Consider the following 22,764-nt stretch of genomic DNA (forward strand, 5'->3'; position numbering starts at 1 on the left):
GTGACTTTTTCATGCGTACCGGATCTTCTCACAAGCTGTCTTTACTCTCCTCTGCCCTCTCCATATCAGGTTCTCTGGGAGATTCATAATGGAGATTCATAATGACGCAGCGTCAGGCAGGATATGACGTCACGCAGTGCTCGAAGTGGGCCGGTATGCAGCAGTACAGAAGATGCTGAAGCCTGGCTGTTCACATCAGAAGCGCATTTCTCTGTGCTGGTCAACAAGCGATTCTGATCCTCTGCTGTTCACTATCCATCTCTCACTCTGTGTCTGTGTGCTTGTGTGTATCTGCTCCTCTCTCTCTCTCTCTCTCTCTCTCTCTCTCTCTGTTTAGACACAACTGACACATATGTAGAATACGTAAATGATTTAAAACCTACGATCACAAACAGCTGTGACACAAGACTGTTTCTAATAGATATAGTGGATGGATTTTGAAAAGTGATTGGGGAGACGGACTGGGAGGGAATCCGAGGAATCAAAACTCTCGGGGGAGAGAGGGTGTGCTGTAATTTATCAATACAATGTTCACGTCCCGTCATTATTAATGAAAAATGATTGAAACGTTTTCTGAATCTGCTCTTTTGATTTATAGAATATGATTTTACAAGGCAAACATTTCCAGACTGTGATAAATAATAAAAACAATAATTTAACTAATAACAATAATGGTCCAAAATTATGTAAAATTGCAGGTTTAAGTCAAAAACCTTCAAATTTTCTTGGGGGAGGAGCCCCAAACACAATATCTCCTAGTATCTTTTATTCCCTGTTGAAATTCAGAATGTATCTCTTTATAATGCTGCATAATATGTAAGAGCATCCTGATGGGACTGAATGAAGAGCTCAAACACCTCAGCTCTGCATGTACACCTGCATGTCTGACTGGCTGCTGTTGGTTCCAGCCTATAGATGCCTATAGAGCCTAGTGATGCTGTAGGCTACAAATAACACAGAAAGCCCTTTAAGTATGAACACTATATACAAACACGCCACCTTAACCCTATAATGTTCCAGTGTGAATATTATTGGAGTATTATAGGCCTATTACAGAAGATGCATAGCCCAAGTATACTGTATATAGAAATTAAATCACAACTGATCATGACTGACACAGTTCAACATGCTTAAAGAAATAATGAATAAATAGGAATAAGTTGCAAGAGGCTCTTGATACTTCCTTCTACCTCCACGTATAGACTCAAATGAAGCAAATACATTGATTCTTATTTCAAAATCGTATGGAAAAAAAAAATTGCGATACATAAGTGAATGTTTTTTTCCCAACCCTAGTAAATATGTATACTGATGTTCTTCTCATATGCCTTCTTATAATAAGTGTTACTGGCATGCTGCACTTCATTTGTCTTCATTATTTGTCTCCTTAGCTGCAGGAACACAAGCACAGCTTCTTGCCAAACCAAAGACCTTAACATCACCAGGGCCACCAGAGCCATGAAACTGTCAACAGAGCTGGCTAATTGTACACAACTGCCGATACAGACAATGCCCTCAGAATGTGGAGGGGAACCAACTCAACAATCACTCTTTTGTCTTTTATCGAGGGACTTTTATTTCCTTGTCAACGGATAGTTTTGTTTAAATATCACAACACAAATGTCAATTGTAAATTAACAGGAACCTGTGATTATCTGCCTTTATGGACAGACACGCTCACAGACCGGCTACAGAGAGGGTGAGTGGCGAGGGAAGAGGCGAGGGAAAGAGCAGCCTCTGACGGGGCAGAGAGATACCTGCTGAGACAACACGACACTTTTTAACATTCCTCTAATATCTGGAGGGAGATCAGTCCACTGTTTTGTTGCTGTAACCGAGAAAGCAGTTTGAGTGACGTAAATTTTGTCGAGCAATGTTTTATATTTCCCGTCTCCCCTTGTTGATGATCCTGTTTGTCTCACTTTACTATGAGCTGTTAGAATAAATAGTTTAAACCTGCAGTATCCTATAAAGTAAACTAACATAAACAACAAAATCTAAGTTGTATTTTTCGATAATATTGCAACAGTGGTACAAGTTTGTTTTTTTTGTCCAGTGCTTTAAGAGCTGGTTTAAATGCTACAGCCTCATCTAGCATACTGCAAAATACATCGCTTTAACCGTCGCATGCATACTACTGAGGAACGCAGTATGTACTGTATACTGCATACTGTGTTCATCAGTAGTATGTAGTAGGCGGTTTTGAATACAGCCAATATTTGTTAATGCAGTAGCTGACAGGAAGTAAACTTGGACCAAAGCTGTTTCTCTAGCAACATAATGGCAATGAAATGGTCAATATAAAAGGATTAGAAATTACGTTTATATTAGGTGACTCTGCAGTACACAATTTACGTGCACGCTAATGTTGGAGGCCAAGAAGATTTCTGCTTGAGCTTGAGACTTAAAGGGGACATATCATGCTCATTTTCAGGTTCATATTTGTATCTGGGGTTTCTACTAGAACATGTTTACATACTTTAATGTTTAAAAAAAACTTTATTTTCCTAATGCTGTCTGCTTGAATATACCTGTATTTACCCTCTGTCTGAAACGTTCCGTTTTAGTACAGTTGAATGGAATTGCAACAGAATTGCGTTGCTAGGCAACGGCTTGGGTCCATGTTTACTTCCTGTCAGCTGATGTCACTCATATATACCGCAACAGGAAATAAACTGGGACCCATTTAGAATGTTTACGTTTAAAACTTTGAAATGGAATAAATATTGTATATTTGTGACATCACAAATAGACAGAAACCCTGACGGCTTGTTTCAAAAGCTCAGTTTCTGAATACGGGCTGTGTGTATTTCTCCATGGATTAAGCGTTTCGATACTGGCTCCCTGCACTGGCTCCCTGTTAAATCCCGGATCGACTACAAAAACCTTCTGCTTACCTACAAAGCCCTCCATAACCTCGCCCCCACCTACCTCACAGACCTCCTCCAGGAGTACACTCCCTCCCGTTCCCTCCGCTCATCATCAGCCGGACTTCTGACCACCCCCACCTCACGCCTCCGCACCATGGGAGCCAGGGCATTCAGCTGCTCTGCTCCCAGGTTATGGAACTCACTCCCCCCACACATCCGGCAGTCTGACAACATCACATCTTTCAAATCCCTCCTGAAAACCCACCTGTTTAAACTGGCCTACTCTCTCTAGAACTCATCATCACCCATCCTATGTGTCTGTACAATTATGTCTCTGTCATGTCCTGTTGTTTTTATATTGTTTTATCTGTCAATGTTTTAATTGATTCTTGTAAGGTGTCCTTGGGTGTCCAGAAAGGCGCCACTAAATAAAATGTATTATTATTATTATTATTAGCTAACATTACTGCCAAGCAGCTGAAATATAGAGTGAAATTGTGGTTTTAGCTGACGTGTGTCGCCTCACTGTTTTGAGCAATGCTCGTTCAAGTCTATGTAGAACGAGCAAGCGCGAGCTCGACGCTGACTTTCGTTGATTTAACGGCCACAGGTGTCGCTGTTAAGCAGCAATTCTGAAAGGTACAAATAGTCCCTTTAAGAAGGATTTTGAATGCAGGACCCTTACTTGTAACAGAGTATTTTATACATGGTAGTATTGCTACTTTAACTGAACTACAATATCTGAGTACTTCCACCACTGCATGTACTATAATACAATAATAAACATGTAATACAATAATAATGTAATATAACAATATAACATGTAATAGAAATGTTTACTTATTGTGATGCCCCTGTTGACCTTGCTTTGTTTGGTAAACCAATAGTGAGGTAAATATCAGGGGAAGTAAACATGAAGTGTAATCAGGAAAACTGCTGTTAAGTCCTGAAGCTACCCAGACACACGAATGTACATTAGCATGGACTGAAGTGCCCTGAGGTGTAGATATAGTAATACTGGTGTTATACTGCTGTTAAGTCCTGAAGCTATTCAGACACCTGAATGTACATACCGTAAGCATGGGACTCAAGTGCTCTGAGGTGTAGAGATGGTAAACTCCAGCAACACTTCTGCTTCAATACTCTCTCACCTTACTCAAAAGGCACAACCACAACACATCCACAGATATTAATACTACATAAAATACAGTTAACGAGAACAATAAAATGTATTATAGTGATGCCTCCATGACCAATTTAAGCAAATGAGACTGAGGACAACTATGTACAAAAATACTTGACAAATCTTTCTTTAAAGTACATTTTTGAAGAGATAATAAATGTGTGATTAATTTGTGATTAATCATGATTAAATATTTTCATCGATTTACAGCCCTAATATTTCGTTTTATGGCAGTTTTTTTGATGCAGACATCAAGATGTGCTTTTTACTGATATCATGCAGTGGAATATTTTCTAATTTAAAAAAAAAGATGGTGCATGGCTCATGTGTCGTCCCTCAAAACATACTAGAAGTCAAGAAAAACAAGCTTTGCAACCTGAACCTGTTTCAGAGGAGTCCCTCCCCCTTTGTCTCCTCCCTGATATTCTATGTATGACCTGAGGAGGGAGGTTTCTGCAGCAGTAGAATCCATTTGGACATTGACGCTGTTGATGCTCTGGACGTGTTGTGGATTTATACCTGAAAACAGGTAAGTCATCAGCATTGTCTCTGCTGGGAAAAATGCGGCTCACTTTGACTGTTTAGAATTAAAGCTGCAACACTTAATCGATTAGTTAACTATTAAATTCATCTCCAACTTTTTTTTTTCTTTTGAGTAATTTTTTAAAGAAAAAAAAATGCAAAATTCTCTGATTTCAGCTTCTTAAATGTGAATATTTTTCTGGTTTCTTTACTCCTCTATGACAGTAAACTGAATACCTTAGAGTTGTGGACAAAACAAGACATTTGAGGACGTCATCTTGGGCTTTGGTAAACACTGATTGACATTTTTCACCATATTCTGACATTTTATAGACCAAACAACTAATTGATTGATCGAAAAAAATAATCAACAGATTAATTGAAAATCTAAATAATAATTAGATACAATTTATGTACAGTATAACCTCAATTTTGGTTTCTCTCTTCATTGTTATATGTCACTTTTTTCCCAATTATTTTGTTGTTTAAAAATGTATAAAAGGGTTAAACTTCATTGCTAATGTGTGTTTTTGTGTGCAACACAAACAACTTGAGTTTATTCTGTGTCATCAATCTTTGCTATGGTGTGACAGTGGGACAATACTGGTGTTTTACCTATGATGTGACAGGGGTGTACTGGTGTGCGTCTGTTGTTTAACAGGTTTCACTACAGTGTAGACTGAATTTTTTTATCTTCAACGTGCCATCTTCACCTCCTGCCAGAGTTTGTTTGCTGGAAAAATGAAGCGGCAGTTTTTCAGGTATCTATGAGGTGCTATGAGGTATTTGGTCTCTCATCTTCCAGGTTTTTCTATTTTTAAGTTAAATATCAGCCGAAATAAAAAGTATTTCTTTAGGAGTCATACAAAGTCATGCGTTATGATTTAAGAGTATCATCTGTGTAACGGGGATCCCAGATCTGTTAAGCTGGGGACACGCCAACCCGACATCAGAGAACTAGAGGCGACGAAGGCCGCCTGTTTCGTTGCCTCATATCGCCATTATTTTGGCCCACAAGTTGCACCCGAACACATTGCAAAAACTACAGCCGACGACCAGTTAACACGTACGTTCTGCACCTTCCTGACATGAAATAACTCTCCACACCAGCAGGCGGCGTTAGTCTGTATTCGTCATTCAAAAAAAGGAAACTGGAAGACCGAGGACGGCGGATATACAAGCCGTTGTTATGATACGTACACGAAACAAAGCGACGTTTGCCGACCATTTTCACACCACTCTCACTCACCACTTGGCTTCATTCCAGATGGCCATGTCGTTGTGAAAATATCCGTGTATTGGAGTGATCTAATGAGATGAAGATGAAAAATGTGTTTTTCCTCTTGACTTGATTCGTTGGCTTGCTTTCCTCACTTTCGTTTCTCTTCTCGTGCACTGATTCGTTTAAGCCGAACAGCCAATCAGAGTGATTTCTTTCACCGATGGGCGCCGAAAGCCGAATCGGCCAAAAAAAACTCCAACACGGGCAGACTAGAGCGGACGGTGCGGCACACACCGCAAAAACTGGGCCTCTGAGATGCAGTTGAAGTATAAAGAAGCATAAAACGGAAATACTAAGTAAAGTACAAGTACATCAAAGTTGTACTTCAGTAAGGTACCTGATTGAATGTAGGCCTACTTAGTTAAATTCCACCACTGAAAATGAAATGGTTAAAAAATAGGTAAATGATAACGATTGACAACTGAGGGGCGGCAAACATTGAAGTTTAAGCCATTCCTGTAAGTCTGAGACACAAACAGTGCAAAACATGGCCTTAACAAAGAAACATTCATTGTACTTCAGTGGTATATACAGTGTTTGTGAAGGAACCACCATCTCGTGGTGACACCCTGCAATTGAATGAATGGGAGTGTTTACAGTAGAAACTAGACACTCCCAGCGGCTTGGATACTTTTCATTCCTGTTTTTTTTTTCGTTTTTTTTAATTGGTGAATTGGATGAGGAGATAATAAAATCTGTAAAATAGCCCTCCCACAAAACATGGAAGGTATGTACATTAGAATAAGAGTTTTAAGGTAAATGTGTTAGTGAATTTAACTAAATTAAAGATCAGAATTGCTGTTGTTATTCTTCAGCCAACGGCCACTTCAGTTTTTCTCCCCCATACAGCTTGGCCATATCAAGTAGTGGTAGTAGTAATAATAATTTATTTTGGTCCTTATTGCATATCTTGACATGCTCATTATAACATCAAATACTTTGTTGTTTTTTTAACCATATATTGTATAGGTTGAACTGATGTGTTCTCTTTTTTGTTTGTTTGCTCATTTCAGTGTGCTCAAGGAAAGGAGCGGTAGAATCTTCTGCTGTTTTGTGTTGCTCATTGTCAGCTCCACTTCCTTATATTTAAGGTGAGTCACGAAGTCATCGTTATTGCTCTTGAAGACCAATAAGAGCACATATGAGCCGATTTGATTTATTTGCGAGAGTCATTTCAAAATGATTTTATTCCAGTCTCATTTTTCAATATTAGAAATTTAGCATCCCTCGTCTCTCCAGACAACCTGCCGGTGGCCAGTGAAGGACAATTGAGACAGAGCATCAATTTGGACGACACACTTGACTTTGGGTAAGAGAATTGTCCCTCTACTTTTGACTATATGGACTCAGAAATCAAGTCAATTTAGCTAAATGGCATATTTAAAAAACAACACGTTGCCCATCGCTTTTACAGAGAGATTTCATGGTGAATAATAACTGCATAATAAACACAATTTAAAGAAGACCTATTGCGCCTTTGTGCTTTCCCCCTTTCCTTTAGTGCGTAATATATATATTTTTTTGCACACGTAAAATGTCTGCAAAGTTACAAAGCCCAAAGTCCACGCCAAAGGGAGTTACTCTCCCCCACAGAAACACTGCTCCTGAACTGCCTGAAACTTCTTGCTTGAATTCCTGCCTTTTTTCCTGTAACATGGTGATGTCATGAACCTGTGTAGGTAGTTAACTAATGAGATAAGAGAATGTTAACCGAAATGATATTACCCTGTGTGGCTGTGACCATCACAATGTGCAAGGCATTTAGGGTGCAATAAGAACACCTTTCTTGCTTTTGGACGTCATGTAGTCTGTACTGAATACAATGTAAATCTACATCTGCATAAAAAGGCTATGCTTAGAGCTAGTGACGTAGAATAATAAGCGAGAAAGCCCACTTGGTGCAAGGAAGGTGGATGGGTCCAACAAACACAGGACTTTCAATCAGGAGACCGGTGTTTTCTTTTGTAAGTTACATTTGTGACGTTTGTCACATGTTTTTTGATGACTTTCGTGACATATTTTCAGTACTTATGTAACGTTATTTCCGTACGTATTTTACTTAGTTTCCGTACTTATTTTAATTCCAAATATGACGGGGGGTTTTTCTCCAACACTATCAGAAATAACGTGCTACGTTTGTACCTTAAGGGGTCCAACAGCTCTTCACTGGAGCAGTACCCACAAAGGTACACCCATTGTACCCCTTAACAAGGGTGCATTTTAGTACCCTTACCGTTTGTACCTTATGGGGCCAACTAGTACACTTGGGGACAAAAATGGACCTTAATTCTCTAGGACTTAAATGTACCCTTGGAAATGGTACAAATTTGGCCTTTAAGAGGGTACTGCCCCAGTGACAAGCACTTTGTACATTATGATGGCAAATATGTACTCAGTACAACATGAGAAAGAGTCAAAAATCATGTTTTCCCACAGTTATTAATCTGAATCATTAATCAATGACGTTTTTTTTACACTACCAATATTTAAATCATAAAAGTCATACAATGTATGTTAAAACTGATATAAAAACATCACAAACATATTTTATATCAATACAGAATTTCAAAAATCTGTAAATTATTTTCTGAATAATGTAAACTATCAATGCAACACAATACAGTCCAGCATAACACATTTCATTGAACAATAGCTTTTCCCCCTTTTTTCTTTCAATGTTTTTCAGCCACAACTCCTTTAAAAATGTCAAATATTTCTAAGGGTAACATATAACTTATCATAAACACTGTACAGTACACATTGAGGGACTGAAAGTTTACTTCTTGTCCTGGTTTAATTACACTCCATTGAGGATCAACTTTGACTGTGTATGCATACAGGTGGGAATCATAAAACTGGGACAAGAAGCTTACAGCATAGAAGCCACAGTGTGTTGATATGCAAAAAATATTTAATTAAGAAAAAAAAGGAGGAACATTCTTTGCATGCAAGTAATCATTTACATATGATGCCTGAAAGTACATAATATAAAAAAGTATATAATGAAAAAAGAAGAGTGCATGAAGAGTGTAAATGGCTTGTGCATGTTGTAAGATGTATAAAACAAGCAAAAGATGAATTAAGGAAAACCTAAGGCTGCCACATGCCCAGCGATGGTGTCTGTTGGGGAAAAGAGAGAGAATCTCGTACTCGTACTCGTAAATTCGTGAGCTTGGTTAGATAGCTCAGGGCTTCTGCCCTTTTCTATCCATAGAGGAAATCATTGGAGGGAGGAGAGAGGAGATGGAGGAGGAGCCCAGTTGGTGCTGAGGCATCATGGCCCGGCAGAGTTGAGGATTTATTTTTTGTTTTTTCTTTCTTCCCTTTCCGCATAACAAAATAAAATAAAATGAAGTATGGATAAAACAAAATGGAGAGAAAAATAAATTAAAGAAAAAAAAATTTAAAAAAAATTAAAAAAAAATTAAAAAAATTAAAAAATAAAAAATTAAAATAAATAAACAAACAAAGAAAGAAAACTTTAAAAATGCCAACACAACTGGGTAGGATGATATCATGTGACTGTGTGTGTGCGCTTGAGAGGGTTGGGGTGGCTGGCTGTCAGTCAGGGTGCAAATCAAATTAGGGCAAGATTAAAAAGAATAAGATAAGATAAAACAAAGTAAAATAAATATAAATAGGTAGATAGATAGAAGTAAAATAATGATGCTAAAAGGATGGTGTTTAATAGGGCCACGGGTAAAAAGATGATGTTTTAAAAGAGAATGATGGCTTAAAAAAAGGATGATGTGGTTGTATGTGGTGTGTGGACTGTAACTGGAGTTAAATGTGATCATGGGTTAATATTGGTGGTGGTGGTGGGGGGGTTGACAGTTATGGTGGTTTGTTTTGGAGTATTATGTGGAGGGGTGTTCTGGTGGCCCAATGTCCTTTGTGGATTAACTGTGTCATGGCAGGGTTATGGATGGCTCTCTGTATGTATCGCTGGGTGAGGATGGTGAGAGAGCGAATGAGTCATGAGCCTTGGATTTATAGTCTGGGAGCAACGGGTCCAGGTGCTCCAAGAAGGCCCTAATGACAGGCTAGAAGAACCTTACTATACAGGCGACAGCAGGGGTCGCCGCACTGTCATTTAGTCCACAAGTGATATTAAAGTTGGCTTCTTTGGCATTAATTAGATCAATATGTGGAAGCAGTTTCATTAAGGTGAAGGTGGTTCTTCTACACCTTTTACGTCTATACGGTCTGGCATTTTTAGTAGAGGACATTGATCATTTGGGTCACAGTGACTGGTGGGGGCTTTTCACCCACCACAGTAAGGTTCAGTATAGTATGTTGGAGAAAGGGTAGTGTATTCTTCATGTAGGCTGGGTAAGCCAAGTCAAAATCAAAGTAGGCACAGAAGGCTGCAATTACCCCATCTTGAACTCCTGTTCCCCTGCACAGGTCCACACTGTCCACTTCAACCGAAACCGGAACCTTCCTGGTAAAGGCCATCTTCCAGTCAGTACGGTTGGGTAGGGACTTGGAGCGTTGCCACCTGTTGGAAATGAAAAATGAAAATGAAAATAGTTCAACCTCCCAACGGAAAACATTTTTTCTCATCTGAACTACAATTTTGCAACCACACACAGTGGTGAGCAGCTGTGGCTCAGAGGGTACAACAGGTTGTCCACCAATCGGAAGGTCCCCGGCTGCTCCAGGTCATGTCGATGTGTCCTTAAGCAAGACACTTATTACTTTTTCAAAGTAACTTTCCTCTTGTACAAAAATCAAAGTTACTTTACGATGCACCGGTGAGCTAAGAATGAAAAGGATTCAGTTTGTATTCTTACATCAATAGCTACCGTGAGAGCAGTAAGTTACTGGTCACCGTCCAACACAGACATCACAGGGTTTCTGCCAGTGCAGTTCTGTACCGCTGCAATCACAGCTAACTGCAGACTTCATATTCGCTGTCACACACATGGGCTCTCTCTCTCTCGACACTCGTTGCACATAAGGTAGGGCGGCTGTGGCTCAGACGGTAGAGTAGGTTGTCGACCAATCGGAAGGTCGGTGGATCGATCCCCGGCTGCTCCGGGTCACATGTCGATGTGTCCTTGAGCAAGACACTTAACCCCAAATTGCTCCTGAAGGCATAGTCATCAGTGTGTGAATGAGATTTAGATTACATCCTGATGGGCAAAGTTGGCACCATCAGTGTATGAATGGGTGAATACTGACATGTAGTGTAAAGCGTTTTGAGTGGTCGGAAGACTAGAAAAGCGCTATATAAATGCAAGTCCATTCCATTCCATAAGCACAAGCACACAACCTATGCGGAACGGTAAACAATTTTGATAAGCCAACGTTACACCATAACGCCAGGTTTTAGCCCAAGGCTATGAAAATAAACCGACTGTGCGCGCAACATACAATCACAACCCGACAAAAGAAAAGGAGCACAAGTACAAAAATCAGCAGCTTCTCTTTCAGGCACAGCCTAGAATGGAACACAAGAGCTTCTCTCAATCAAGCTAACGTTAGACTACAAACACACGCTGCTAAAATATCATTCCTGTATCTTGGTCAACAAAGCTCATTAAAACAAAGGCACTTTGCCAGCTCCACCATGCATTTAGTTAACGAATTACAAACTTTGAAACTTTGGAGAAGCAAAATGACGTGCCTGCGGGTGCAGCTCAATGTGCACTCATTCAAATATCAAAATTCAAATAGATTGCAGTTCTTCATTTAGCCCAATAAATCAATGTTGTTTTCAGGATAAATGTTTTAAATGAACCTATTTGCTGTCCAATTCTTATAGTGCCAGCCTATAGCAGGTTTCAGCCTATAACTATAACTAAGAAATTGAGTACATTATAACTAACTTAATTGAGTACATTATAACCCTAGTAAAAAGTTTGGGTGTGCTTATGTTGGGTGATCGTCAAAATTCTGTTCACTTCATTGTTGAGTTCATTACAGACTTCTCTGAGGTTCACTAGCATTAATTAAATAGACCTGATTTTTTCTCCTCTCGGAACTATAGGCTTAATGAATTCACAAACCGAAGTTCACAATTTCCTTTGCAGCCCTGATGCACTAACCATCCCATCCCCCAACAGCATTTTGGTCACACACTGACATCTTTGTTATTGTACCCCTATATAAATGGTACAGACATGGACCCTTTCTCAGTTTGGAACATATATGTACCTTATCAACCAAGAAAAAGTACATACGTTATACGTTACCGTAGTTTTGACACGCTGAATGTCCTTGTAATGTTGTGCTATTTATACACCTTCCTGTGAGATCGGGTTGAACTATGAGTATGTTTGAGAGGAGACACAGATCTAAGAGTAACCAGATATACATGATTCGGTTGTTAGGTTGCTCTGAGTTGTCAAATACAAATACAAATACCCAGACGGCTTTACTTTAGAGGGGTTTTAATAGGAAATGAACCATACATACTTGTTTGCTTGCTTTCCTCATTTCTGTTTCTCTTCAGAAAAAGTAAATATATATAATATCCTAAACAAATAAAATTAAATGAATCCCATTATTTGTCCTCGGATTATTGTTAAGTTAAACAAGTTAACAAATTAGGTTAATTATCATTTCAACAAACATTCAAATCAAATCAAATCAAATCAAATCAATTTATTTTTGTATAGCGTCAAATCACAACAGAAGTTATCTCAAGACGCTTTATATATAGAGCAGGTCTGTGACCGTACACCATAGTTTAGAGACCCAACAGGATCCACCAAGCGCACTGTGGCCAGGAAAAACTCCCCGATTACTGGGAAGAAACCTGGAGCAGAACCGGGCGCAGGGCAGGCGGCCATCTGTCGAGACCGGCTGGGGGGACAGATAGATAGAGAGAGAGTGAGAGAGAGAGAGAGAGAGAGAGAGATAGATAGAGAGAGAGAGATAGAGAAGCAGCCACAATAGCAGTCTAGCAGCTGTAATAGCTAATACAAGTAGGACTGATAACACAAAACCAATAGTGGTGGATGGAAAGAGTGATAATACAACTATCGGAAAGCCAGCACTGTCCAGCATCTCTCCTCAGTACGTCCATGTGTATTGGTGTGGGACGTCCCTGCGATCGATGCCCGTGCGTTGGTTCCTGCAGCATCAGCATGCTTGCTGGGAGCTCTTGATGTCTTTGGCAGTGATTGAGAAGTGTTATTCTCCAGGCTGCCACATTGTCACTAGGTGTTGGAAATCCCTCGTTAGCATTGGTAGTCCCTCGTACAGACGTAGTTAATTAGGGATGGTAGCAGTTGGTGTCAAGCAGGCACCGACGCGGCAGCAGATGCAGCCACAATACCGGAGACCACCAAGATCCAGGTGAAACCCTGCTCCAAGTGTACCCATGCTCCAGGTATAACCTCGCTCCAGGTGTGACCCCGCTCCACGGTTAGCTGCGAGACAAGGAGGCACAAGGACTCCCGGGAAGGAATGAAGTTAGTAACAACATGGACATGGGACATGAGTATATACATAAGGAGAGGGGAGCTCAGTGTGTCATAGGAAGTTCCTTATGACAGTGTGTCATAGAAAGTCCCCCGGCAGTCTATGCCTATAGCAGCTTAAGTATAAGTGTTATCAAAGAGGAAAGTCTTTAGCCTACTCTTAAATGTAGAGACGGTGTCTGCCTCCCGGACTGAAACTGGGAGCTGGTTCCAGAGAAGAGGAGCTTGATAGCTGAAGGCTCTTGCTCCCATTCTACTTTTGGAGACTCTAGGAACCTCAAGTAACCCTGCATTCTGTGAGCGCAGTGCTCTAGTGGGGTAGTAGGGTACTATGAGCTCTTTAAGATATGATGGGGCCTGACCGTTTAGCGCTTTGTAGGTGAGGAGGACGACTTTAAAATCTATTCTGGATTTTACAGGCAGCCAGTGCAGAGAAGCTAATACAGGCGTAATATGATCTCTTTTTCTAGTTCTAGTCAGTACACGTACTGCAGAATTCTGGATCAACTGGAGAGTCTTTAGAGACTTATTGGAGCAGCCTGATAATAAGGAATTGCAGTAATCGAGTCTAGAGGTAACAAATGCATGGACTAATTTTTCTGCATCATTTTGACACAGGATGTGCCTGATCTTCGCAATGTTACGTAGATGAAAGAAGGCAGTCCGTTAGGTTTGTTTTATGTGAGAGTTAAAGGACATATCCTGGTCGAAGACAACTCCCAGGTTCCTTACGGTGGTGCTGGAGGCCAGGGCAATGCCATCTAAAGTAACTATATCATTAGATAATTTGTTTCGGAGGTGCTCAGGGCCTAGTACAATAACTTCAGTTTTGTCTGAGTTTAACATCAGGAAATTGCAGGTCATCCAGGTTTTTATGTCCTTAAGGCATGCTTTAAGTTTAGTTAACTGGTTTGTTTCGTCTGGCTTGATTGATAGATATAATTGGGTATCATCTGCATAACAATGAACGTTTATGGAGTGTTTTCTAATAACATTGCCTAAGGGAAGCATATATAAGGTAAATAGAATTGGTCCAAGTACAGAACCCTGTGGAACTCCGTGACTAACTTTGGCGTGCATGGAGGACTCATCGTTGACATGTACAAACTGAGATCGATCTGATAAATAGGACTTAAACCAACTTAGTGCAGTTCCTTTAATGCCAATTAAATGTTCCAGTCTTTGTAATAGGATGTCATGGTCAATGGTGTCGAAAGCAGCACTGAGATCTAGCAAGACAAGTACAGAGACAAGTCCTTTGTCCGATGCCATTAGAAGGTCATTTGTAATTTTCACTAGTGCTGACTCTGTGCTATGGTGCACTCTAAATCCTGACTGATAATCTTCGAATAAATGATTGTTCTGTAGAAAGTCACACAGCTGACTGGCAACTACTTTTTCGAGTATTTTGGAGGTAAAGGGAAGGTTAGATATAGGTCTATAGTTGGCTAGGACCTCTGGATCAAGAGTGGGCTTTTTAAGAAGAGGTTTAATTACAGCTACTTTAAAGGACTGTGGTACATAGCCTGTTAGTAAAGACACATTGATCATATCCAGTAAAGAGGTGCTAACTAGAGGTAAAACTTCTTTAAGCAGTTTAGTTGGGATGGGGTCTAGGAGACAGGTAGATGATTTAGATGAGGAGATCAGTGAGGTTAATTTGTGGAGATCGATAGGAGAAAAGCAGTCTAAATATATATCAGGTTGTACAGCTGTTTCTAAGGTTCCTAAGTTCGAGGATAAATTGGTACCAGTTGACGGTAGGAGGTGATTAATTTTGTCTCTAATAGTTATGATTTTATCATTAAAGAAACTCATGAAGTCACTACTACTGAGGGTTGTAGGAATACATGGCTCAATAGAGCTGTGGCTCTCTGTCAGCCTGGCTACAGTGCTGAATAGAAACCTAGGGTTGTTCTTATTTTTCTCTATTAATGATGAGTAATGGGCTGCTCTGGCATCACAGAGAGCCTTCCTATATGTTTTAAGACTATCTTGCCAGACTAAATGAGATTCTTCCTGTTTGGCGGAACGCCATATCCTTTCCAGTTTCCTCGATGCTTGCTTTAATTTGCGTGTTTGAGGGTTATACCATGGAGCTGACTTCCTTTGTTTTACTAACTTCTTTTTTAGAGGGGCAACAGAATCAAGTGTGACTCGCAGTGAGTCTGTAGCACTATCTACAAGATGATCAATTTGGGTAGGGCTAAAATTAACATACGAGTCCTCTGTTATATTGAGACATGGTATTGAATTTAATGCTGATGGAATCGCTTCCTTAAATTTAGCTACAACACTATCGGATAGACATCTAGTGTACACACTTTTATCTGATGGTGTATAGTCTAGTAATAAGAATTCAAAAGTGATTAAATAATGGTCTGATAAAAGAGAGTTTTGTGGAAAAACAATTAAATGTTCAATTTCAACGCCATATGACATAACAAGGTCGAGGGTGTAGCGGTGAGTGGGTTTATGCACGTTCTGCGAGAAACCAATTGAATCTAATAAAGAGATAAACGCAGTACTGAGGCTATCATTATCAACGTCCACATGAATATTAAAATCACCTACTATAATGACTTTATCTGTTTTCAGGACTAAGCTTGATAGAAACTCTGAGAATTCAGATAGAAATTCAGAATATGGGCCTGGAGCGCGGTACACTATAACAAATAAAATTGGCTGTAGTGCTTTCCAGGTTGGGTGTGAAAGACTAAGAACAAGGCTTTCAAATGAGTTATAATTTAGTTTAGTTTTAGGGTTTATTAATAGGCTTGAGTCGAAGATGGCTGCAACTCCACCTCCTCGGCCGGTGTCTCGAGGAATGTGAGTATTAATATGACTCGGGGGAGTGGATTCGTTTAGGCTGACATATTCTTCCTGACACAGCCAGGTTTCAGTAAGACAAAATAAATCAATGTGATTATCTGATATTAAATCATTTACTAGTAGAGCTTTAGATGACAGAGATCTGATATTTAAGAGTCCACATTTAATTCTCCTGTTTTGTTGCTTTATTGCAGTGCTAGTGTTAGATTTTATTAGATTATTATGTTTAGCTCCTCTTCTGTTTACTTTTGATTTAATTAATTTAGGTGGGGCAGACACAGTCTCAGTTAGGTTTGGGGTTAAGCTATGGGTGGGTAACTGCTCTAATGGAAGCGCAGAGAAGTGTGTAAGACTACAGCTCTGCGTCCTGGAAGGACCCCTGGTTTGTCATGGATTTGTTCCACCAACAATCTTGGTCAGATTTCTGGATAAGAGAGCCGCACCATCCAAAGTAGGATGAATGCCGTCTCTCCTAATCAGACCAGGAATTCCCCAGAAAGGGTTCCAATTGTCAATGAAGCCCACATCGTTTGCTGGACACCACCACGACAGCCAGCTGTGGAATGACTTCATGCGGCTATACATGTCGTCACTGGTCAAATTGGGGAGGGGACCAGAGAAAACTACAGAGTCCGACATTGTTTTTGCATATGCACACACCGATTGGACATTAACTTTAGTGACCTCCGATCGACGTAACCGGGTGTCATTACCGCCGACGTGAATAACAATCTTACTGTATTTACGTTTATCCTTAGCCAGCAGTTTCAAAACAGATTCAATGTCGCCCGCTCTGGCCCCCGGGATGCAGTTAACTATGGCAGCTGACTTCGCTAACTTCACGTTCCGCAAAATGGAGCTGCCGATAACCAGAGTTGGTTTCTCAGCGGGTGTGTCGCTGAGAGGGGAATATCTGTTAGAAACGTGAAGTGGTTGGTGGTTAACCGTGGGCTTCAGGGTACGACTATGCGTCCTTCGGACAGTCACCCAGCCTCCCGGCTGCTCGGGGGTTGCCGGGGGACGGCTAGCAGAAGCTAAGCTTGGCCGGTCTGCACCGGCTAGGGGCTGGCTAACTACAGAAGAAGCTAAAGCTAAAGTGCAGAACCGGGCTTCTAACTCGCTAACCCTCGCCTCCAATGCAGCGAATGCACTACACCTAATACATGTACCATTAGCTCTAAAGGAGGCAGAGGAATAACTAAACATAAGACACACAGAGCAGGGGAGAGCAGGAGAAGGAGAGAGAACAGGAGAGCAGGGGAGAGGAGAAGCCATCGCTAACGGCTAAGCTACTGCTAAGCTACTGTTATGCTACGATACGATAGCCCAGCTAGCGTTAGCGAGCTGAATATGTGTGGTTAAGTCTCTAAAGAGGAGCGAGTTGTGAGTGCTTAAGCAGAACTAGTGTAGATATAAATGTAGCGGGTAATTATCCGCTGTAATGAAGAGTATAGAACTATATTGCCCTGGATGTGCTAGAGCAGCTACAGAACACAGCAGCACACAGAAAGACAGGCAACCGGAAATGAGGCAATACGCTTACCGTAAGCACGTCAGCACGTTAATGCAGTTCTTCTTCATTCACAGTGATAAGAATGAAATTAATCTACTCTAAAGCAGATTTATCTTTCTCCATCTGTCCATTGTTCACACTGAATCTTCCATCGCAGACAAACAGAAGCACATGGCTACTTATTATGCAGAATGATGTCATCGGACCTTCCCAGTGCAACTACTGTCAGACCTCAGGTCAGGTATTTAATCTAACAGTGCTTCTTGGTTGGCATCATGCAGCTTTCCATGCAGCAGTGATATTAGTGAGGGCTATACACAGTATTAAACAAAATTATAATATCCTTAATATTACTTTAAGCCGTCTGACTACGGGCGTTTTGAAAGCCCTTCCCTCCTTTCCCAGCTTCAACAGCCATATATTCTTTATCAACCGTCAGTCGCCTCTCATACCTTCACTCAGTCAGTCAGGCAGTCGGTCAGTAAGACAAACAGATCTCAGTCAGCTATACAGCTGCTAGAAAAATACTTTTTTTAATCTCCTGGCAGGCTGTGTCGGAGAAAAAAAAACACTGCCGCCGTTGCGTCTTTACGCGCGGAGCATCCCAGCCTCGTGGGCCATTTTACATCGCTGGACCCGGGGGCTTGAGCCCCGGTAAGCCCATGCGGTAAGACTGCCATGCAGGGAGAGCGTGTATTTTCAGAAGAACAGGATTTCGGAACAACAGGTGGGTTGTCGGACTAATGGGCTTTCGGTCCTATGGTGTATTTTTTGGACTAAACACAACTACAGTAAAGAAGGCAATCCGTAAGGTGGTCTGCTCTGCGGGGTGGGACGCCCAGCAGATGTAGTGTACTACCCGGGATGGGCTTCCAGGCCAGGATTCGGTGAAGCACAGGGCGGAAGATCTGGAAAAGTCTGTGTTTGCTCCGTTGAGAAGCAGCAGTTCGGAATCTGTAAATCTCCTCCTCATATGGCCGTTCAACATTTGTCTTTGTTTTCATCTTCCATTTCAGGGCCAGACAAGAAGTTGAAACACGAGCACCTTGGAAAGCTCCTATCATCTGGGAGGGGATGTTTGACCCCAATCTTTACGACCAAAAGCACATCCAAAACCAGTCATCTGTTGCCCTCACCGTGTTTGCTGTGGGAAGGTTTGTTTCTCCATAAACACTGTGACCGTGAAAACACCAGCGCCTTCACACTAGCCGTTCCATCTGAAACTGTTTTTTCTCTACCTAAGGTACCTGGATGGCTACCTCAAGACTTTCCTTACCTCTAGAGAAAAACAAGTGACATATTACTATTACTAGCAGTTCAGTCCGAATCTGGTAGCACTTTGCCAAAAGATTTTTATATTTTTTCCATACCTGGGTGTAAATCAAGAAACCCTGAATCCATCTGAATGAGATAAAATTAGGTCAGTTAAAGCTGAATATCATACTGTGGCGCAGTGTGAGAAGACGAAAACATTAAAGCCAAACTTCATGACAAACAATATTTGTTTCTAGGATGGTAGTAGAGGAGGGATGCATGTTTTTTTTTAACTTTTTCTTCACTTTCCCTTCAGTTGTGTTCACGTTGCTCCACCACTACGTCATCCCTCTTTTTTTCTATTTTTCACGTGAATGCATATGTATAATAGTTGTCTCAAATAATGAAATAAAAATCTTCTTCTTCTCATCATCATAATGAGTAATGAGCAACAGCAATTATTTTTCTCTCTGTCTCTACCTAAGGTACCTGGATGCCTACCTCAAGACTTTCCTGACCTCTGCAGAAAAACATTTTATGGTGGGACTACATGTGACCTATTACGTGTTCACGGATCTGACAGAGGAGGTACCAAACATCGAGCTCGCTCCTAATCGAAGCCTGAAGGTTATTCCGGTGGAAAAGTACTCCAGGTGGCAAGACATCTCCATGATGCGGATGAAAACGATATCAGATGCCATAGAATCAGAGATTCGGCACCACTGCAATTACGTCTTCTGCTTAGATGTGGATCAGGAGTTTAAGGGAAGATTTGGCTCAGAGGCTCTGGGGGAATCTGTGGCCTTGCAACACGCGTGGTATTACAAACTTCCAAAGCATAGGTTCACCTATGACAGAAACCCCAAATCCAAAGCCTACATGGAAACCGGAGATTACTACTACCATGCTGCTATCTTTGGAGGCTTGTGGAAAAATGTAAAGGATTTGGCAGATTACTGCTTTCTGAGTATCATGGAGGACAAACTAAACAGTGTGGAGGCTCTGTGGCATGATGAGAGTCATCTCAACAAGTACTTTTGGCTTAACAAACCAAGCAGGTTGCTCTCGCCTGAGTACTGCTGGGACCCAGTTATTTTGGAAATAAAGGACATACACGTCACCCGCCTAATATGGGCACCAAAACATTATGCCAAACTTCGTACTCGGTAGAGTGGCTAGAAGAGCCACTCATTGCAATAATCTTCTGAGAAATGTGTAAAATTATTTACTATAAGCTTTGTTTTGGATTCTTAACTTGGAGAAAAATTGGGGACTGGTAAATGGACTTGTATATATATATAGGGCCTTTCTGGTCTTCCGACCACTCAAAGCGCTTTACACTACATGTCAACATTCACCCTTTCACACACACATTCATACACTGATGGCAGAGGCTGCCATGTAAGGTGCCAACCTGCCCATCAGGATGTAAACTAATACTCATTCACACACCGATGGCACACCCTGCAGGAGCTAGAAGAGCCACTAATTGAATTATGTTTGCAAGATGCAAGATTTGCAAGATTGTTTACTTTAAACTTTGTATTGGTTTCGAAGTGTAACAGTCAGGGCTGCCGCTCCCACCATGCGCTGCGCATAGGGCACCAAGTGTCGGAGGGTGCACCACAATTATGATCATCGTCATAATAATCATCATAATGATGAATGATTTAAATTTAAGATGAAGCACAAGTGAAAAACTACAATTGGCATCATTAGACCATTATAGGCAATACAAAGATGTACATATTTGCTCAAAATAATGAGCAGCGCGTGGCGTAACGGTCGTTTTTTATTCCGGCGTCCGTGTTAACAGGTTAGACCAGCCACACAGCCCGCAGTGAGCTGAAAGTTTCACTGGAACTACTTAGTAGTTGTCCAACATCAGGAATGAATTCAGAGAACGAGTTTAGGTAAACTCAGATCCAGTTGCCAGGGAGGAAAAGTTAAAAGGTTTCATGCAACAACGGCAGAGTCAAAAGCTAACAGCAGTTCAATTGAAATAAAAGATGTTGCTCATGTTAAATATCATTATCACAGTAAACAGAATATTATAATTGTAACACCTGTATCCACACCCTCGCAAAAGGTTATAAATGTGCTTCAAGTTACTGTCAAAGCTCTGCCAGACTTTTTTATATATGCAGGGAGGAAGGGTTATAGCATAATTTGAGTGTGTAGTTTTCCTTTAACCTCTGATTTAAGTGTTTTTACATTTGACATGTTAGTTTCTGTCTCATGTCATGCTATACTGTATGATCCTTCAAGACTGCTAAGTCGATGGTTTATTGTTTCTCACTGGTTTCCCATTGTTCAGCTGGCTAACTCTATGGCAACACTTCACATTAAACTCTAATATTTGCATATCATAGTGCATAGTTTCAGTTTTCTACAATCAAGCATTATTTTTCTTTGATTCTAGAGCAGCAATCTGCATGTACTGTATGCTGTCTTGTTCTATCAGATACTGAAGAGGTCAAAACTAAATCAACACTTGTATTATAAAGAACAACTATATTGTGGGACCAACGCTTTTCAGTCCACGATGAAGCACATAGTACATCAGGATGTTCATCTACAAACTTCAACTTTGGTTTATACTGTACTTACTAAGTCATTAATGGTATAAAGAACTAGTAAAAATTTGGAACAGTGTTCAGTGACCTTCAGAAACTGGGTTATGATCATAGACTGTATATAAGAAGTGGACTTAGTCACCTTGACGTCCCCCATTGGTTTGTGGACTCCAGTTTTGAAGCCTCGAGTTCATCATTTTGGCTGTCACCATCTTCTTTTTTTTTGGCGTCGCCATCTTGTTTCTTTGAAACCACAAGTGACACAAGAGGGTGGAGCTCAGTTCAACTGAGCGCTGATTAAGACATTTTTTAGGCGGACAAAATGTTACAATTAACTTCCATGAGCTGAAAACACACTGGGAAAAGGTTAATGTTCTACGACGAAAACACAGACAACTCCCAGACCGGACAACGCAGTGGTAACGACCTGTCAATTACAATGTTTACTGAGGTAATAAATCAAGTGAGAAGTAGGCTCATTTTCTCAAAGACTTCTATACAATCAGACTTCTTTTTGCAACCAGAGGAGTCGCCCCCTGTTGGATATTAGAAAGAATGCCAGTTTAAGGCACTTCAGCATTGGCTACACTTTTCAGACCCCAGAGATGCCCACTGGTTATGATGAATGGTTTTTAGGACTCAATAATAAGTCATGTTATGATGGAGATGTTTTGCAGTGATTGTTGTCTGGCTTCTAAGGGTGGACCTTGCCGACACAGCTGCAAAGAAACTGATATATATCACAATATTACCACACTTCAACTATCATTTATTTCTCAATTCTTTCAATGTTTTAACATTGTTTTGTTGAAACAGTAATGTAGTCAAGACTGCAAACAAGTTAATACTTTAGTCTGGTTTCAGTGCAGACTTTACGTTCCGCATGGTGGGCTAAATGCTGTTTCTTAGGCTTTCCCAGGAGTTAACACTGACAATATAGTTTTTTTTTTTCTCAAATGTAACAGTGTTACCAATTTAAATTTTTTTCTGAATCATTTAAAATCATGTTTGCAAATGTTGACACTAAAAAAACTGAAACAGTCCAGAGCAGGTGCCAGGTATATGCACTGTATTCCAAGGACACTAAAAGTCATCTGTGAGTTAAAAGATAACTTTAATTGCTTTACAGTCCTGCTGCTGTCATAAGTTCCGTGGCCTGTGTAACTTATTAACTAGTACCTGCATTGCTTCCCTAATCTGTAACTGAATGATACTTTTATGCCATAACAGGCTGGCTGGTTCATTTGATTTAAGTAAATCATTGCCACAACGAATTGCCAATGACAGCCAACGCCTTGA

General features: G+C 40.6%; 2 protein-coding genes across 2 annotated transcripts; one reads left to right on the forward strand and one right to left on the reverse strand.

Annotated features, from left to right (window-relative positions):
- Nucleotides 1-5,047: 5,047 nt before the first annotated feature.
- LOC141760082 (N-acetyllactosaminide alpha-1,3-galactosyltransferase-like) lies at nt 5,048-21,251 on the forward strand. The gene is made up of 6 exons (XM_074622732.1): nt 5,048-5,336; nt 6,871-6,948; nt 7,071-7,166; nt 18,652-18,789; nt 19,375-20,060; nt 20,360-21,251. Exons 1-5 carry the CDS (start codon nt 5,317-5,319, stop codon nt 20,057-20,059), a joined length of 1,017 nt encoding a protein of 338 aa, XP_074478833.1. The 5' UTR covers nt 5,048-5,316; the 3' UTR covers nt 20,060; nt 20,360-21,251.
- Nucleotides 15,940-17,701, reverse strand: LOC141760092 (uncharacterized). The gene has a single exon (XM_074622744.1). It carries the CDS (start codon nt 17,395-17,397, stop codon nt 16,510-16,512), a length of 888 nt encoding a protein of 295 aa, XP_074478845.1. The 5' UTR covers nt 17,398-17,701; the 3' UTR covers nt 15,940-16,509.
- Nucleotides 21,252-22,764: the final 1,513 nt, after the last annotated feature.

Source organism: Sebastes fasciatus, chromosome 2, assembly GCF_043250625.1.
Source record: "Sebastes fasciatus isolate fSebFas1 chromosome 2, fSebFas1.pri, whole genome shotgun sequence".
Taxonomy (NCBI): Eukaryota; Metazoa; Chordata; class Actinopteri; order Perciformes; family Sebastidae; genus Sebastes; species Sebastes fasciatus.

Coding starts and splice junctions, on each gene's coding strand:
- LOC141760082 (XM_074622732.1), top strand. CDS start 5,317: ATGAAGCGGCAGTTTTTCAG. Junction 5,337..6,870: donor ATGAAGCGGCAGTTTTTCAG/GTATCTATGAGG, acceptor TGCTCATTTCAG/TGTGCTCAAGGAAAGGAGCG. Junction 6,949..7,070: donor TCCACTTCCTTATATTTAAG/GTGAGTCACGAA, acceptor TTTCAATATTAG/AAATTTAGCATCCCTCGTCT.
- LOC141760092 (XM_074622744.1), bottom strand. CDS start 17,397: ATGGCTTCTCCTCTCCCCTGCTCTCCTGTTCTCTCTCCTTCTCCTGCT.